At 35.1% G+C, this 20,583-nt stretch overlaps 1 protein-coding gene across 6 annotated transcripts in view; it reads left to right on the top strand.

Moving 5' to 3' along the window:
- The window catches only part of LOC111045524 (octopamine receptor Oamb-like), a 236,441-nt gene extending 216,897 nt beyond the window's left edge, over positions 1 to 19,544 (top strand). For all 6 annotated transcript variants that reach the window (XM_039440540.1, XM_039440515.1, XM_039440532.1 and 3 more), the window contains one exon: positions 11,036 to 19,544. In XM_039440540.1, the coding sequence (XP_039296474.1) occupies positions 11,036 to 12,523 (1,488 nt within the window). In that variant the 3' untranslated portion in view covers positions 12,524 to 19,544. The remainder of the gene's footprint in view (positions 1 to 11,035) is intronic.
- The last annotated feature ends 1,039 nt before the right edge of the window (positions 19,545 to 20,583 follow it).

Genomic DNA, 20,583 nt, shown 5'->3' with positions numbered 1-20,583 from the left:
ACTGTAGGGCAGTGACGAAAGTGGTACATGCACCGTCTAAGTTAGGGTTGAAATCGCATGATATAATGTCCGCTAGCACGTCCAACTGTTTACTTCTGCTCCAATACTGTTCCAGGAAGACAGCTACAAACTCATCCAATGATGTAAATTCATGGACTCTACTCCGAAAGAACATCAGGGGTTCGCCAATCAATAAACTAGTCAAACGAAGACGCCAAAAATTCCAAGAGGTGGGTGTTAATGATTGAACTAGTTTTATCTGATCTATAAATTCTTTAGGTTGGAGATAGCGGTCTGTATTGTCAAAACGGCCTAATTCATTGAAACTGTGTAGTGAATCAAACGTTGCTATGGGAATAGGCTCTATATTCTCGTGCGGAAATTGATGTATTTGACTTTCAAGTTGTACTAACTTCTCTTGGGCCTGTTTCCAATGACTAGAAGCTTCTGTTTCATTATCTACTACTTCGGCATTTAATTCAGATGAAAATAATTGCTGTTCTCCAACGGCTGTCTCCAATGAATTAAGTTGTACTATGTTTTGATTTATATCAGAATTTGGGTGAGCTATTTCATGAATTTGCGAAGTGTTTTGTGCTGGTAGGTTATCTATTCTTTCGTTTAACTCACAAGTGACAGTATCTATTTTTGCTGTTAAATCGGTTGTAATTAGTTCTTGATTTTCAGCGGTAGATGCTGATATTGTGTCCGCAGTTTCCTTACCCGTTCTTACCGATGTATCCTTCAATGATTCCCGCATTTCCTTCATTTCCGCCTTCAAGTCCTTCATTGCCATGGTCATTGTTTTTTCTAAACTATTAGAAAATGACTTGATCATCCCCTCTACTATAACCCTTCTTATTGCTTCTTGGGAGACATTTAACGGTTTATTACTGTTCACAGGATTCTTGGCGGTGATTGAAGAGATCTGGGCGTTGGACTCCATCGCGCCCCCCTCAGCGTCGATCTCCGCTACTATCGCCGTCTGCAGTGTGTCTGCTACCTTACTTTGCGTGGACGAAAAGAGACTCATATTTTAAAAATGGATTAAGTGTCAAGTGTTTGTTAAAAAAGTGAAAGTTTTGGCCAACAAGGCATTAATAAGGACACAAATGAGGATAGGCCTATGGACATTACAAGCCAGGTAACCTATTTATTACTTAAGTTCTTATAATATAATAATACTATTCATTGATTTCTGACTAGCAGTTTAGGCCCATAAAATATAATAGCTCTCTCTATAAAATATATTTTCTACAATAATAATATAAAATTTTCTTTAAAACATATAACTTCTCTTATTTAAAGCTATTGATTCCCCAAAAAGTAATACAAATTTCACTTCGCCTGTTTTCCTCAAAACTCGTATAAGTTATCTATAATTTTCAATATGGTTATTGACTTAATTTCAAATAATTATTCAATGAGCTTGGCTCTCATCATCAGTCCCACGTTGGTACGGCATGTTTCTCTGACGTTATTCTTTATATTTAAATAACGATTAGCCTCCTGCTTGGCATCAGTCGGTAAAGCATGAGATTGGATATAATTATATAATTAGGTCGTGGTTTTTTAATAGGATTCAGTCTCAAAAATCTTGATAGGCCTAGATATGGGCTTCTCCTATAACTCTTGTAATTCAATAAAAAATAAATATATATAAATATGATACTTATACTATAGTGTTGAGGAATAAAAATAAATTGCACACCATAAACATTCATACATATATTAAACAAATAATGCAAAAATAATCGAGGCAAAAAATATATAAAGAGCGATAAAAAATATAATATAAAAATAGAACAATAATTGAAATCAGTAAAATATCACAGGCTAAATTTTATATTCTAGATTTATGGCACGAATCATTACCATGTGCCTTTATCTTAAAATCATATGCATTCTTTTGCATGTAGCTGCGATATGCGCTTGCTAATACTTGTCGACTTGGACAATTCAATTAAAATATGTGCTTTAAGATCAGCTTGATAAATTAGCCACTAATAATCCAAATATATATATATTAAAATCTCTAGTGCTTAGCAGATTTCTTTGTATCGAATATATATTTTTATCTCAGGGTGCAAGATTCGGCACCTGACGGAATAGGTAGAGCCATTCATCTAGTGAATTAGAGCTATGACAAACTATCGCAAATTATACTGCAAAAATTAAATATCATATGCATATGTTTTAGTAGCCTAGATTTTATACTTCTTTGATTCAATAGAAATTTCTGAAATGTATTGATCTATCTTTTTCTTTCAATAAAATACCTTTAATACTAAATTTTACTTGTGCAAGTATTACTCTTACTAATTTCTTAATTTATAATAAAAACCCTTTCGGCGAGCTAGCTTTGATCATCAGATTAATTCGAAGCACTAGGGCGCCCATCACTAATTCAAATTTATCACTCACGTGTCGAAAATCTTCTTGTAAGCCGCCGATGTCGATCCAACTCCATGTGGTCCGGGAATATGGTAGCCGGAATCGTCTCTTCCCAGGGGTTATAAATTTATTTAAAAATGAAAATGACTTCAGCTTTATAATAGCATCACGAAATCCTTTAAGAAATTTAATAATTTAATTTAACTTTAACTTTTACAAAATTATTAGCAAGGTACTACGCTCTAAAATATTTGGGGTCCTCTTATGGTGGCATTTGGCTGGCGAGTGCTGGTTCTCCTTTCTCAATTTTACAAATCTTATTTCCGACTTTCAAATTAACATAAAATTTGAATATCTTAGTCCTCCGCCATTTAGGTTCAAATAGATCTTACAAAAAATGCCAAAATATTACTTAGATTGTACGATTAATAATTTCTTTGCTTTCGAGCCATCGATAACATAGACTATACAAAGTTTTAACACAAAATCTAGTACATTTATATAAATATATAGAAATATTTTTGAATTGGCCTACAGTTGCCGCCTATTAACTGCCGTTTTACTATTGGTGCATGCAAATTTTATTCGGTATTCATGCGCCTGGTACCTCTTATTTCCTGAATACACTTAATTATTTTTATTTGGTTTATTGGTTATGCTCTTACATGCTAGCTAATATTCTATACATTAATATTAATTCATGCTACCTAATAATTAGCCACGTGATCAGGTGTTTTTTCACATTGCACACTATTTGATTGCAATAGAGCTCTGCCAAGGGGTTTTGGTCAGATTCTACGTTTCTCGATTTGATCGATCTCTAGGTCACCGATCCGTGAATACATGTACCTAACCTCAATCTTCAAAATATTTTACATAATCTATTTATTAGCAACAAAATTCCTTCAAATCCTTTTTAGGTTTTTTTTACCATTTAGCCAGAACAAGCTGATGCTATCTAATCTTAGTTATTATCTATTTGGCGATATTAGCCAGTTACTTTATTTTCAGACCTATTACTATTTCGGTTAGGGATTTTTATCTACCCAAATTCGATACTTTACAACATATGAATTATCGGCATAGATCTTCATATGGAATTTTTATATCACAATGCAGGGAAAATAAGTCTTTGAGAATCTCAGTCCTGATCAGTTGCGACATAGCTTATTAGTTGATATGATCAAAAAGCATTAATAAAAATATCATGGTCGACAAAAATTGTTAAATTTAACAATTGATCAGATTATAGTTGACTATGAAGATACCTAGACTGTATTATAATTTCTCTTTCAAATGGAACCACATTTATATCCTACAGAGAAGGATCTCATATAAAAATAAAATGAGAGGTAGACGAGTGTATGATTTGAAAACTCTGTTGTCGGTCTATTGTGCCTTTGATATTGGAATCAGAGAAGTGATTAATGTTCAATGGCTCATTCATGGTGGGCGGAAAATACGGAAACCATTCACAACCCTTTCATTAATGGAGAGAGAATGTTGGAAATAAAACTTGAGCAGATGATTCAGTTTGAGATGGAAGAGAAGAGAAGAGAGTGGAGAGGAGTGGAGTGATGGATGAGGAGGGTGATAGTGAGTGAGGGTCTTACTATTGACGAAGTTTCATAGGTAGGATACTCGTTCAGGGAAGAAAAGGTCTCAAGGGGCTTTGCAGTTGCAGAGGAGGCAAAGAGCTGTAGGAAATACAGGGCCGACAAGAAGTGATATTTATCTAAGCCGAGCACGGGCAGATTTCACGTAGACTACAGGGCAACGCATGGCTGTCGGTGCAAAGAAGAGGCATCGTATAAAAAGGTGGCATATCTTATCTTAGATTGTGAAGTGGGCTCCCTAAAGAGGAAGCGAAGGCGTCAGCCAACTCTTCTCTAATATCCGCTTTCTTTTCTTCTTGGCATGGCGTGACTGGAGCAAGATATCGGAAAACAGATCTGGAAATAAATTGAAACAGTTTGACGGCCCACTGAATTCGAGAGGAGGATTTGTCAATACAGTTCTTTGGCGCTTGATGAGGCACATAAATTCCCCAATACACCCCTCTACATCCATTTCTGTCCCTGCACACAATTATCACTCGGCAATTTCGACCACTCGAAGAGTGCAATTGACCATTGCAAAATAAACTGCAACAAAAAAGAGAATTTCAAAAATTTCAAATCAAACAAATGAAAGAAATAATAAAATATATAGGTCATAGAAAGATTTATTTCAAATTTTGGGGATATTTTACAATAACAATAATCAATTTAATAAAATTCAAATCAATTCCTATCAACTAGCGAGCTACTGACATCTGGTACTGTATCTTGACAAGAGCTTTTAGAGAAGAGCTAAAAGGAAATTCTATGAGAGCTACTATAAGAAACTATTGCGTTGCAAGAAACACATCCAGCACCTCCTGTTAGCCTACCTGGATTGCCTGGTTTGCCTGTATAACTTAGTTTTCCGTTCAAAATTGCTATTATTGATAAGCATTATCATAGATGCAATATAAAATTTCGTTCCATCAATATTTTACTTTATTGATTATCATGTAGTATGCAGCACGTTATTCAGAGTGTATTCCAATTTCTTTGATACCGGTAAATTATAGTAAAACATGGAGAGATGATTTGAAAATTATTTTCATTTTTACAGAATAAGTTGATGATATTCATAATCCAAGAACACTTAAAACTCTGTACGGATAGTGTGATAATCGTGTGTTGGTATGACGATACAACCACCTCGGAATGATAAAGCAATTCCAAATGACACTTGTAAACTCTTAAGTTCACTTTGAAGTTTCCTGAAACTTGTATGAGAAACGATATAAAGCAAGTTCGTGACTCCTCGGGAAAGCTTTTCCATGATTTATCTTACCGCATAGGAGACAAGTAAATTACGGTTTAACGCAGTTAACGTGATCAGACGAGAAACTAATATTCTCATAGCGCCACTGAATATTGGCGTTACTCCACCACGCTGCAATTAGGCTACATTCTTTAGCAGGAACTTTTCTTGCGAATCCTGAACTTGTGGAACTCGTTCCAGTGTTTGTTGATTTTCATATAATGACAACAACAAAGTTTTCCACGTTTCTAGGGAGGCTACAAAGCGACCATACTAACTTGGTATTTTACATTTTCCTCTTCACGGTGTATATGTATGAATCTATTTGAATAAATTAAGGCAGTTTCAAGAGATTTGGGGAAATTATAGCATGAGATTTCATTTGAAAAATTACAGAATGGATTTGAAGCTTTCTTTCCCAAATCTCTTCAAATACAAGAAGTACTATTTTGTGATTTTTATCAATAATACCAAACACTCAATATAAGTAGAAAATATGAAGTACGTAAACTATGAAGCATATAAAGTAGGTAAAAATATAAAGTGATGTTCTTCTTCTTCAAAGTGGAATTTTTTTGTAGACATTGTTATTTCTGAGGTAAATATCTCTTGTCAGCTCTTGACAAGACAAAATATTATATACGTCAGCACGTATGCAAGAAGTAACACACATCAAAGGCTTTAACGTATGTGAATCATCTCCCATCTGAACTTATTCAATATCTTGGAGTGGGTCCACCAAAAAAAAGTAGAAGAATAATGGGTTTAATAGAGATCAAAAGAAAGAGCTCAATCGAGTTCCACCAGAGAATTTCCTCTCATGTCATGAATGACAGGCTCACAACCCTTTCCTTATAGTAGAGAAAGTTTGGGCAGAAAAATGACAAGAGTGATGCTTCAAAAGGTTAGGAGGAGACAGAGTAGGGAAAAAAATGTACGAGCCATACATGATAAGGAATGGGCTTGTTGGAGTTCTATAATCTAAATCTTGCTTCATTTGCATTATATAAATTGATATTTCAACCTATGAGTTCAATAAAATAAGGTTACCCTTCTATGAATAAAATTTATCATACTATACCTACTATCATTCAAAGCACGTTTTTATTCAACAGTCTTTCTGACATTTTTATATCCTGCTTTCAAAGGGACATCTTCAAACATTGTATTCCTTGAGCAACTAACCTACACAAAATATAAATGGAATTTCAATATTCAATGTATTTCTACATGTAATATATTTCTATATTTATAATGAAAACTCGGTGTTTCTATGATTAGAACTTGAAATAGACACATTTATGATAGCTCCAAGCTCCAACGTCAGTTGCATTGTCAACAGCGAGTTTTTTTTTAATGACAAAACGATTGACATAATTTTTATTTCTTGTATATTCTAATGAGACTCGGGAACCAATAGCCAATAGCGTGATATCAACTACAGTAGTTGTGATTTATAATGGTTGAAATGCGCGCTGCGCTACTAGCATCGAGCCAAATGTATCATAGAGGAAAATGTTATTAATGAAAGAGTGCGGAAGGTAGTGATAGTTGGCGTTGGCATAGCAGTGCTGCTGTGGCTGTGGATGTGGGCTGTGGCTCTACTCTCGAATTGGCTGCTATCATCAGGCCAGAGCAGGATCTGCGGGTGACAAAAACCAAGATTTATGTATAAAGCTACCCTCAACGAGAATTCCTGCTGATGTTTGTGCTCGGCTTTCTCTGCAATATATTCATCTCTTTTTCTCCCTAAATTTCATTCTAACCGTCTCCCTTCCTCACTCGTCATTTCTCCTCAGCCACTCTTTCCACTTCCACACTGTCCTACATTCACCCCGAACCCCATCTTTCTCTTTACTCATCTCTTCATCCTCATAAATATTGTACATCTCGCCATTCCTTTTACCCAAACCGCACTTGAGCTTTTTCTACTCTCTCATCACGCTATTCAGTTCTTGATTAGTTGTCCGACTTGGTTGGCTCTCGCGGTTTTGTCAATTCGAATTGATAAGAAGAAAAAACTGGTAGAACCCAGATTCCCTATCTGTAGTTACAGCTCATCAAATTGACTTCTTCATTCATTACAAGCTTCCTCCGTGTCCCTTCATCACTCATCTCGTATTTCATTAAAACTACTCAGTAAATCACAGATTTTTGTTTTCGAATAAGGAACTACGTCCAGATTACCAGTTATTTTCAAATATGATGCGGCACTATGAGAGTTTTAGTTAGAACGGTGAAAGCACCAATAGTAGCCTACATCCAGCAAGTCTCTCTGTCTAGCATCGAGAAGAAATGTCACTCAGTATTCATTTTGTAAGTTTTTCATTTCCAATGTATTTTGTAGATGATAAGACTCAAAAACTAATTCCACTCCATTATTATTTCATTATTGTTTCGGATGGACACGTTAAGTCGTCGGTCCCGGCTGCATAAAAAGCAGTCGTTAGGTCATGTCAGAAGCCCTGAAATCGATCAGTTGCGACCTGAAAATTCTGACACCAGACCTGAGCCAGCCAGGTCATTCGATATTGTTATATTATTATTCAGAATTGATAAATCACTGACTTTAAATTGGACTAATGCATTCCAAAGGATCACTTATTTTAGGAAGCATTTTGCTCATGGAGCATCGCTTTGACAAGCCGTCTGCTTCTATACAGAGATGCGAGAGTGTTTATTTGAAAAGCTTTCAGAATTTTCGGTGTCGGCACTTCTAGATTCGTTACGTTATAACTTTGTGGGGAAAATTGTTGGGTGATTGAATTCGGTGTGCCTTTTTGAAAGGTGTGCCTCACCAACGCCTTCCTTGCCATTCCCGTCCACCAAACACTGACTAGCTGGATATTTCTAGAGCTGAATCGTTTCATTCTCATATGATGTTTTTCCCATCATCAATGAATATATTTCACAGAAAGTTTTGTCATATCCTTTACTTCTTATCAAGGAAAATACGATAAATTTATATTTTAGACTGATGGAATCTGATTTTGAATAAAACTAGAAAGAGTTTAGTCCAGGCAACGAATGCTCGAAAAAAGGTATAGAGGGAAAAGTTTGGAACACAATTTTTGACCCCGCAGCTTTTTTAAGGATAGTAAGTGCGTAAAGATATAAACAGTCCTCACTCCTACCTCCTGTGCTGAGGGGGTGGGGGTGGTTTAAAAGTATCATATTTTGATTTTTGCACATATCTCGAACAATATGCGTCTTTCGGGAATTTTATTGGGATACAAAATTAAATCCGAAAGACGCATATTGTTGAGATATGTGAAAAAAAACAAAATATGGTACTTTTAAACCACCCCCACCCCCTTAGCAAAGGAGGTAGGAGTGAGGACGTTTGATATGTTTACCCCCTATGTTTACTATCCTCAAAAAAGCTGCGGGGTCAAAAATTGTGTTCCAAACTTTTCCCTCTATAATCTTTCGTTGACTGGACTAGTTAAGTTCTTTTCTATCAACAAATGAGTTTCCATGCACATTCTCCTTCAATTTTAACATCTTCTCCCCAGCATCAGGCTTAGGCCTAGTCAATTGTAGACGTAATATCAGTTGTAGTTTTAACACTTGTGACCACATAGAGCATACAAACATAACTGGAACAAAATGGAGAAATGATACAAAGGTCGTGTTTGAAAACATAACAGTAACTGGAAATATCAATATTTGTTCATTCGGTGGTTGTGCGAGACCTACATAGTAATCATATATTTGCTTTGCCCGCATCAAGCTTTGCCCAACCTTTGATTCAGAACGAACAGCAGTGACAGCAGCCATGTAAAACGATTTGTTCAAGAGCGTACAAGAGTGACAGAATGTGCTTGAGGTCAGTTCAAAAAAGTGTTCAAGTAATCAGGAATTGTAGAGAGGATGTCGGTGTTAAAAAGGCCCTACGGACGAATAGACATCGAACTAAACCACAGAGATTTCATAAAAGTTAATGAAAAGCGGAGTTCTCTGTTCGCATAAACAATATTGTTTTTGTTTCATGTTACCCTTCCCTCAACTGTAACAACGATCTTCTTGCCTGTTATTTTTGTAATTATTTTTAAGATAATTACTGGCAGTGATGAACGACCAACGATGATTTCCTTTCAAGCACTAGACAGAGTCGGGAATATTCTAGGCTCTCTCATGTCAGACATATTAATAATAAATACAAGATGAATGACAGTCATGATGTGATGTTATAAAATTTAGGAGAAGAATTTCCTACTAGCAACGGGCTTCTCCTACACCGACGATGATTGATTACACTCTAGAAGGCAGTTTTTACTGCTGTGATGGAGTGAAAGAAACACACGTACTCCATATTTGCGAAAATGCAAGATGCGTGCTCAAACCACTCGACCTTAACTTTCTCTTCTAGATGTGCAAAAAACGCATTTCGGCTGGATCTCTTTCTTGAATATGCGTCAATCTGTTGCCACATAAACATTTCCTCTCTCTTCATCAGCATGAAGGGAATCACTATCATTCAACCTTATCATTTACCATCCTAGACACAATATCAACAAAATTACTGGAATATATCGATAGTGCAGTATCAAAAGTGTAGTGGTTTAAAGTTTTTGCACCAGAGTGATAATCAAAGTCAATTAAATCAGCAATTAAAGTCGAAATGAAAGTTCAAGTTATGATGATCAGGCACCGCTATTCCTTCTACTTCCAGTGCTTTTATCAATAGTTTATCACTGGAAAATCTAGAAAAATTTAGTTTTGAGGCTTGTGATATCAAAAGAAGATGTTACAGGTAGGCCTAATTTGTGAAATTTAATAGTGTTGTCTAGTAAGTTCACAAAAAATTCATGCGAATTATGAAATTACGAAATAGTGTGATTAGGCCTGATTCAATGTCTTTCTACTTTGTAAATCATTGGTGATTGTCCAATAAACTTTTACTCTCTACAAATATTATTTTCATGCAATGAATAATTTTTGAGATATTTTTGTGGAGTTTATTGCTTTTGAATTTCATGATGTACTTCAAGTCCTAATATAACATATTGATTGACATGCTTGTTAACATTGCGATCTCTGACTTGATAAAGCTACGCCCACAGACCTTTACCAATATTTGACTTACCACAGGAAATTGATTCATTAACGGAAGGCTTGATTTGAGTATGCCACAACATGTCATTTACAGCTATTTAAATAATTTCGTAAGAATCCATCAAACTGTCAGTTCAATTCATTACAGACGATCAATGATGATTATAGCAGACATTACTCTAATGAGACAGGCTACCAATTATGTGATTTGACAGGTCAGGGATTCCCAGAAATACCTTCATGGGGCGTTGGACACTATTGATTGTCACATTCAAGCAATTCTCAAGTTTGATTACGTTAAACTTCTAAACATCTGTTAACTGAGAAAATGTGGATTCTCCAATTAACAGAATTTATCCCAATTCACTGACTAATTACATCCATCTTTGAGATTCAGGGCACCGTACAGACTCCAGCTCCATTTCTCAGTAACATATATTATAACTCGTCGTTAGCACAAACTACAGTAACTATAATTATGACATATAACATGGTTATATAGTTACTGTAGCACGAACAATATTGATAAGAACCTATATCTGCTTCTATTATTATAGAAATTATTCTCTTATACAAGTTTTAATCATGTGTTAAAACAAGCCAGGAACAAATTTGACAGGTGTAGAAAAAAATATTTAGTGATATTTAAGTGATAGGAATATAGATACTTGTGATATATTTTCGCCTCATTATTTATATTGAAAGACATGATGGGGATGTAATGTTGCAGGTGTGGATATTCGGTGACCTGTGGTGCTCAGTGTGGTTGGCATTGGACGTGTGGATGTGCACAGCGTCCATTCTGAACCTGTGCGCCATCTCGCTGGACAGATACGTGGCCGTGACCAGACCAGTCACCTATCCGAGCATCATGTCCATGGGCAGAGCCAAGATACTCATAGCAGCCGTATGGGTTCTGAGCTTCGTCATCTGCTTCCCACCTCTAGTTGGATGGAAGGACAAGGAAAGCGTCACTCCTACGATCGCGCCCGAAGACCCACCCTGTCCATGGATTTGTGAGCTCACCAACGAGACAGGCTACGTTGTCTACTCAGCTATGGGCTCTTTCTACATACCAATGTTTGTGATGCTTTTTTTCTACTGGAGGATCTATAGAGCTGCAGTTCAGACAACTAGAGCGATAAACCAGGGGTTTAGAACGACGAAAGGGTCAAAATTGATGGGCAGCCGGTTTGATGAGCAGAGACTGACACTGAGAATCCACCGAGGCCGGGGGTCAGTGATGCAGGGCAGTAGTGGCAGCAACAGCAATAGCACAGCCACCACTACCACAAATAGTGCCGCAAATAGTGTGACCAATTCACCTAGAAACTATAGGCGACCACATGAGAAAATAAAAATTAGTGTTAGTTATCCTAGCAGTGATGCAATAAATGCGGTTGCCAACCAAAACAGTTCGCCGGGAGGATCGTTCTCATCATCGTCGCCTCCATCGTGCAGCTCGCAGCCGGGTGCCAGTGGAGGCCTGTATGCAGTTCACTATTCGGGATCGGAGACGAGCACAATCTTCCGATCGCGCGATCACCTGCGCGTGTCAGGGGCGCGACTGGCCGCTCAGCCGCCGCACTCGCACCGCAGGGGACGCCGTGCCAGCAGCAGCCCCGAGTCCTCGTCCAGGCCGCGGCTGCTTGGCGACCCTCTCTCCGTCACGCTTGCCAAGGACTTATCTCCCTCCCCCACCAACGAGGAAAACCAACCCCCGGGGTCAAAACCGAAACTCATCTCTAGAATGGGTAAACGAAATATAAAAGCTCAAGTGAAAAGGTTTCGTATGGAGACCAAAGCTGCCAAGACATTAGGAATTATCGTAGGAGGCTTCATCTTTTGTTGGCTTCCATTTTTCACTATGTACTTGATACGAGCGTTTTGCATCGAGTGCATCAATTCTGTGTTATTCTCAGTGATGTTCTGGCTGGGTTATTGTAACTCGGCCATCAATCCATGTATATATGCACTGTTTAGTAAAGACTTTAGATTTGCGTTCAAGAGAATAATTTGTAGATGTTTCTGTGTGAAAGAAGTGCGGCGAAGGAGCTCGAGGTACCACAGGAGGGGCTCGGACGGGTCGCAGATAGCGGGCGGCGCGAAGGGCGGTCGCTCGGCATCCTACAACCACGACCCGGCGTCGCAGCCGCCCAAGAACTCGCTGGGCGACGACAGCGATCCCAACAACGAGCCCTGCTCTGACTCCAGATGACCCTCGCACAACTCGCGGACCCTGGCCGATATGGTCATTGGCCTCGTCAACTGGTCCAATGCGCTGCCCGCCACCGCCAAGGTCTGAAGAGTAGGCCTACCTCTACACTGCTTCTGCTACAGCTTTACACGCTTAATACTGTGTACTAAATATGTTTTGCAGCAAACTATCATATTATTGTAAGAGATATATTTTTCTTTTGAATGTTTAGCAATGAGCCTGTCACATGACAACGTGTTAACTGTAAGTTGTTGTAATTAGTATAAGATTATTAATGTAATGTAAATTTTCAATATGTAACTTGTCCTTAGCTACTAAACAACCAACCTATCTATCAAATCAACTATACCAGTCTCCCTCCATCTCAAGTAAAATATGAGAATGAGTAATTAATCTTATTTGAAAATATTGATGTTCAAGGTATGAAGAGATATGCACTTACTAAAAATAAACCAAACAATCTAGGATATCTGTTAAACCCAAAACTTGGAATAAATTATTTTATAAATATAATCATTACTTTGATCACGATCAGAAGAGCTCTGATAATTCCATTAAAATAGAATAGAAAAATGGTCATGGAATAAGGAACTACAAATCCACTACATTCCAATTTTCTAGACACTTCTCATCATTTTACAGCATTTCAAAAATTGGTATATGCGATCATAACATAAAATATAACAAAATTGAAGTTTGTGATGCACATAAAAATCAATGTCCAAAAAATGTCATAAATGACCTCTAAATTTCACTCAACCATTTCAAAATTGTTCATTCTCAATAGTGTGCTTGAATTTTTTTACAATTAATCAATGGATTAAAGTGTCAAGTTACAAATTATGTAACCTCATCCAAAATATTCTATCAGAGATCTTTGAATTTTTTAAAACCCTTCCCAGTATTCATGTTAGAGTATTTTATATTATTAGTATCATTATTTATCATTTTCTATTCTAGGATAGTAGATGAATTTGGCAAATTGATAGATTAATGAAAATGAGGTGTTATTTAAAAATCCAAATTTATTGTATTTGTATTTTCATATTTCTCTCATGTTTATTCTTTGTGGAAAAATTAGTTGTTCATAATTGATAGGCTATTTCCAACTTCAATGTTTCAGAATAACTCATCAAGAATTTTTCACGTCTTTATTTGACAACAATTGTCTACATTATTAATTGCTTGATTAATTTCAAAGGTTAATCTGAGTAATAGAACCAATATTTATTAAATATTGTAACCAAATGCATATCTTTTGTCATCTTGTCATGAATGAACCACATAATTTTTGAAGAAGAAATAATGGAGCCATGTCATTTTTTATAATGGATTGAAAACGAGTCTAATCTTCAACTTTGAGTTCGATACTAGTCCGATATTTTAGTGGAATTTTATCATATTAAACATATTCCATCAACTTCCGTGATTAAGAGCTTCCCTCAGATCTAGTCTTATCCCAAACAGCTTTATAGAGATTATTTTTCTAAGAATATGAAGATGATTATTATTATTATCATAGTATTTATTATCATCGCTAGAAATACCGCCATCATTACAATGTATTACTATTGTAAAACTACTGGTAAAACATTTCAGCTCCGTGATAATTATTTTGTAATGATCTGTAGCATAGTATAGTAAGTTAAGGTTATCTGAAATCTTATTTTTAATATTATGTTATTGTTATATTGAAGTCTAGTAATTGTTGATTAGACCTGAATTATTATATTGTAAATGGAAATAATATTTATTTTAAATACTTGGCTCATGATTCTAATCTTTGTTTAAAGTAAAGTCCAATGACAACTTGGATTTACCAGAAAAATAACTTAATTTCATTATCCTATCATTCCGATAATAGAATGAATTTTTATCATCAAATATCTGGGAAAATCAAAAGAGTAACTGGAACTCAAAGATTTTGATTTAAATTTCTTATTCACAATTTGCAACATTCTGATATTAATGGAAATGAGCAAGGTACCAAAAATACATTCTAGGTTCATTTGGAAATGAGTAATAATGATCTACATGTAAGTAATATACTACAAAAAGGAAATCTTATTCATTCATTCAATTCTTATAAAATCCTATGAATAATATTCATATCATTGACAAATTTCATCATTCTATGATAACATTTACATTTGAATATCCTCATAGATAAAATTCATCAATAAATCATGACAAGTGACCGTTCTAATCAGAAATTAGAAAACAGTTATGCAAATAGTATAAATACGGTAGTAATTCAGCACTCTTGTTACTACAGGCAACTATTTATGTATTCAAAACAATTATTTCTATTACTACAAAAGAAATGCAATGAAAATAATATTCATCGATAATCATTGCACTCGAGTCAGTACATCGATCTACCTATAAAGGAGCGGTCAAAGTAGCCTATCTTTTAAAACAAGTTGAGTCTTGGACAAAATAACGGAGATGCGTAATTGTGCAATTTTGTGACTTTTTCATGCCATCCCAAAAAATATAATATATATTAATATTCGATATTAAAAATATTTAATTGAATGTATTCAATGATATAACTCTGCATCGACTGTGTTATCAAACTGAATGGTATATTCAAACTTGCATGGAAAGGTCACAAATTGGCAACGCGGATATCTTGCACAAATCTCAACTTGTTTTATTCAGAGTATAGTTGAAGTGCCCAGTCAATAATGTTATACTTCATCCATAATGAAAAGGAATTTACATTGACTTCTTGGACCAGCTACTGTAACTTGTTTTCATATTTTGTTACTGTTACATATTTTGTCATATTTTAATAACAGAAATTGCCTAGCCCTGTTGCTCATTTCCTCATACCGTGCATACTCTAATTTGCATCATGATATGCCCCTAATAAATCAAGCAGTAGGCTGCACAGAGTAAGCTAGACTCGTGTATTATGCACATGAAGGGTGCAATTTAAGTGGTCTCCTTGTTATGTGTTATCGCAATGTTGATACTAAACATGGTTCGAGCCAATTACACGATAAAGCCTGTTTCCTGGAATGTCATGGCCTTGACGCAGATTTTTTCCACTTGATACCAATACTTTACTTAAAACTTGGAAGGTTAAATTTTACCTTTGCTATTAAAAGTCAGGCTGTGTTGTAGCTTGAATCGTTCTATTTATGAAGTAATTGAACGTTCAAAGTAGTGATGCTTTTTTGCTCCCCCAGAGAGAAAACTTATTATTACTAGGCCATATAGTTTTAGGAAGAGGTTTCTCTGTAGTTGGAAAAGAGAAGGGCAGGAAAAATGCCAGTGGTGTGCACTTGTTGTGGGAAGTGGCCTTCAGAAGAGCACCTGTCCGTTCCAGGAGCAAGAGTCTAGTCGAGTAGCTGAGGAAAGATGAGTTCTCTTCTCTGGAAAAGCGCATTTCCATTAGGTTATTGAGGTAGGGTTCCTTCCTTGCTTCCATCACTTCCCTCACCATTCATGAGATAATGATTACATCTCCCCCAGACACTTCTGCACCCTTTTATTTTTGTTCTCGAAAATAAATATGTTATGTACTTGAGAATTTCTCCAACCGTAAAAATGAAACTTAATTGTCAATAAAATAAGAAGTCTCGTATTTCCACTTACAATATTTTTAATGTTGCATAGTTGAAGATTGCAGGGTGGAAGTTTTACTCTTTTGATATTAGAAGACATTTACTTTGGAGAATTAGTAAATTAACCATAACTAAAATAGAAATAATGTTCTCTCACTAGCAATATCACTGACACAAAAAGTGCTCAATGAACGTGTAGGTGAGATGTATGTTTTAGTACCCAGCTCTTGGACTTACATCTGGAACATCGATTGTGGAAGATAGATTCAAGAGGAAAAGCTTTATTTTGTCTCATCTCTCTACAGATCTGTCGAGACCTTTTGTTACCTCCTTTACACGTCCTCTCGTCTGAACGAGATAGATATAAAATGCAGTATTTCATATATACGATAGAGCTTTACATCCGGGCTGAGTAGTGTCACTGATTCTGAAAGCTCGCATTTTGTTTTTGAAGAGAACTCTACGTCTCCCCAAAGTACAAAACCTGTTCGTTCCGACACACAAGCGCGCAAACACTTTTTAAAGACTCACATCATATTGTGAAGACAACTCGAAATGCGACACACTCATTCAAAAACAAGCATTATTGTATCAACAGAAACTTCCAATGTCAATTAAATGTTCATTGTTGAAGGAAGTTGGAGAAAATGAAGTTAGGAAATTCCCATGGAATGAGATATGCAAATGTCAATCCAAGTGCTTGTAATAATTGTTACCTTCAAGTGGAGGGATTCACAGGGATGTTCATACATACATTCTCCTGAAACCCTCAAGAGTAATAGAAAACCCATAGAAAAATTCAAGAAGTCTAAAACTTTTTCTCCCCAATGAAAAATAAAGCAAACATTATTTACCGTACCAGACCTGGGTTTAAACTAGACTAAAATTTATTTTCTATTCAAATATTTCAGATAGACTTTGAAGTGTTTTAACGGGACGAGTACTTTCAATTTGCTGCCATGAAATGGACAACAGCAAAATTTAATTGCAAAGTCCACGTGAATTCAATTATTTTTTAAGGTGTAGCATATTGGAATTTAGTAATAACTAATAGCTCTTTGAAAGCCTCATTGATACTTTTTTCAATCAACTGAAACATTATTTCACCATATTTTTCTCACAACGGTGTGCAGTCAGATTCCATGAGTCGATTAGCTGGAATGAAAAACAGAGACCGGCAACATTAAACAGAGACTACATTCTAAAAATGTTGATGGTATGTAGATATTTTTAATATAATAGTATTATAGGATATCTTAGCTTTTTAACTCACACCATACATGTTAGGCCCAATATTATTATTGAAAATATGCTTTTTGAGCTTCAGTGATATCATGGATGGATCAGTGAGGGGAATCTTTTAGAGAAGAAAAAGATTGGATTCTTTTCCATTTATAACGGAGATGACTTGTTCAAGTTAGTGACCAGTTTTCGTGGGAAAAAGGTGTCCGCGGTGAGCCCTTCACACATAATAGCTTTCTTCTAGAAATCCTTCAAACTTCATACGCTACCATAGAAACTCGATTCTCCGAAATTTTCATCATGTTACTTCACTCCCAGTCGAAAAATATACGGTACCGTACATTACAGAAGTTTCAGCAACCCCAGCTCTATCAACTTTCACCATCTTTTTGGAAGTGGTCAAGAATGTTCACAGCCTTTTTTCAGCTAATAGACAACATTGTTATCATTTTACATGAAGTGTAAGTTGAATTAACAAAGAATATCAACAACTCCTTAATCCAGAATTATTCAGTTATGGTATTAAAATCATCTTCTATTTTCTATTGGAGATTTTAATAGTAGATAATAATCAATATGATGAAGACTATAAAATCATTATATTTGAATACAAATTATAGAATAATCTTATTTTCGAATTATTTGATCAATGTATGAAGCTATTCTCATTCTAGTTACCATATTATTGTTAATACAGAGTTTATCAAATCAGTCTAATAATGTTAATATGATATAAGTTGATTTTAAATGTATCATATCAAAGAAAAAGCGAGATAATTCTAAATGACATTATAGTATGATATAAATAATCCAACATTTGTTGACCATTTAGTAAGACAAAATAATTGTAAATATGAATTAAATTTACTTGAAATTCAATGTGGAACTGTTCTATTCCCATTTATTATGTGAAATTAGACTGTAAATAAGAAAATTATACTTGACTTTACATACAGTCTTCAATGAAATGCAGATACACGAGGAAACTCCGGGTAGAACATAAGCCGCCAGGACCCAGCAGAAATGTTATGGGACTCAGTTTACTGTTTACTTTAGCACTGAGCTTTTAAATCTTAAAAGTATTCCCAAATTGAAGTCAATACAAATATAACCTGTAAATATGCTGCGAATAAACTATAATCGGTCTCTAAACGATTTTATTTTCTGAGTTCTATGAAGCTTAAACATTGTATAAGTACATTTAAATAATATACTTGTTTACTGAATAACAAGTTAAGAAATAAATTGGAGAAATAAATAGGAAGAATATTTGCATTCCACTACCCTTGGAAAAAACTCTTTCAATATTTTCTTTCAAACAGGGGTACACCCTCCCCTCCCACCTAGCCCATGGACGCACGCCCCGTGAAATTAGAAAAAATTCAGCTGCTACACCTCGACCCTTTGAATTGCAAACCGAAACCGAACAAATGACGTCAAAAGTCATTTTTACACTGCTGACCTTTTTACGGGACCACCCTAGGATTTGCTTTTGAGCACCCCCCCCCCCACACTATGAATTTCAAGGACGCAGTCTGCCCTGACGTTCTTATTCAAAGTTCGTGAAATAAGTAATTTTTGTTTTGATATTATCAAAAGTTACAAGAACGAATGGAAGTTACAAGACGTTCCATTTCTATCATAGTGTATGGTATTCAAATCCTGTAAATTGTTCAATGTGAAAAATATATATTTGGAAACGTTGAATTCAATCCATTGAAGATACAACATGTATAAAGGTGATTTTCTGCTTAGAAAATAATTGGAAATGTTGAAATTTTAAAAAAAGAGAAATATTACAATAAAGTGAATCATGGTTATTTTTTAAATATATCTATCTGTAAGTAATTTAGATAAAAAGCAGTCATGCAAGTGAACTTTTTCTTGATAAATATGATGAAACCTTACACCATGTGTCTGTCTTCAAACAGTAAAGATGTCTATCAAATATTGGCATTCTGTCATTAAAATATGTGAAAGTATGATGTCTAATGAATAAACAATATGTATAATGATAGACTGACATATTAGGAGGAATTGAAATTATCTGTATGTATAGAAAAACAGCACTGAAATGTATATATTTATAATAAATGTACGTGAATCTAGACCATGTCAAGTAATCATATAGATGTATTTATTATAAAATTAAAACGGGTATTGTTGATTATTTGAAATAAAAGTGACTATTTAATTTAATGATATTATCAGTCATTTGTCATTCATTTCAACTCCTTACTTCACTTTTAAAAAATATATTCTGAAGAACAGGCTACTCATCAGTTCCAAATGTGCTAAGATTATAATATGAGCTAACGAAAAGTGTCCATCAAAGTGTGTTATGAGAGTGTTCTTTGATAATAATCACAAACATTTTTTTAAGAGCAAATCTCAGTTTTTTAAGCTAGTACACTCTATTTGATACAAGTTTCGAAAATAAGTGGACCTACCTTGCTATTTCCACTTCACTGTGCATGAATATTCCCAATACATCTTTGCGAATCAATAATACCATTAAGGAATGAGTTTAGACAAGAAGACTTCACTCAACTATTTCATACAATTCAATTTTATCACAGAACAGTAGGGTTATTCAACAAAACGAGATGATTTGTTGGAATAATAGCGTGTTGTAAGAATTGTTTCACAAGAATTTAACATTGATGGCATCAGACAATTCAAAATTGATAACATAAAAACTGCCGGTAATTCTGTAAAAACTTCATGGTTTCAACCAATCAAATTAAATGGTGAAATAATAAATTTCAAAATTGAGCCTGGTGCAGAAATAAATTTGGTACCTTTGCACATTTTGAGAAGTTGTAATGTTGATGAGCTAGGCTTGAAAAAGTGTGATATTTTGCTTGAGTCATAATTATGGTGGTTTCAAAATCGTTGCTATCGGTAAAGTAAATTTATATTGTAGTGTAAATAATGCTGAATTGATTGGAGAGTTTGTTGTCATAGATAATGAGAAGTGTATTCCTATTCTAGGTCTCAAGTCTTCTGTTGATCTTGGTTTGATTAATAGAGTTCAAAACTTACAATTGGAGTTTAAGGAAAAGTTTTTTGAAACAAACAAAGATGTATTCACAGGAATAGGTTGTTTTCCAACAGAATATAAAATAAAATTGAAAGATGGAGCAACACCTGTAGTGAGGCTTCCACGAAGGGTTCCTTTATCACTTATGCCGGAATTGAAAGAAACTCTAATTGATTTAGAACAACAAGGAACTATTTCAA

Source organism: Nilaparvata lugens, chromosome 1 (assembly GCF_014356525.2).
Source record: "Nilaparvata lugens isolate BPH chromosome 1, ASM1435652v1, whole genome shotgun sequence".
Classification (NCBI taxonomy): Eukaryota; Metazoa; Arthropoda; class Insecta; order Hemiptera; family Delphacidae; genus Nilaparvata; species Nilaparvata lugens.
This window is presented reverse-complemented; position numbering and strand designations above follow the sequence as displayed.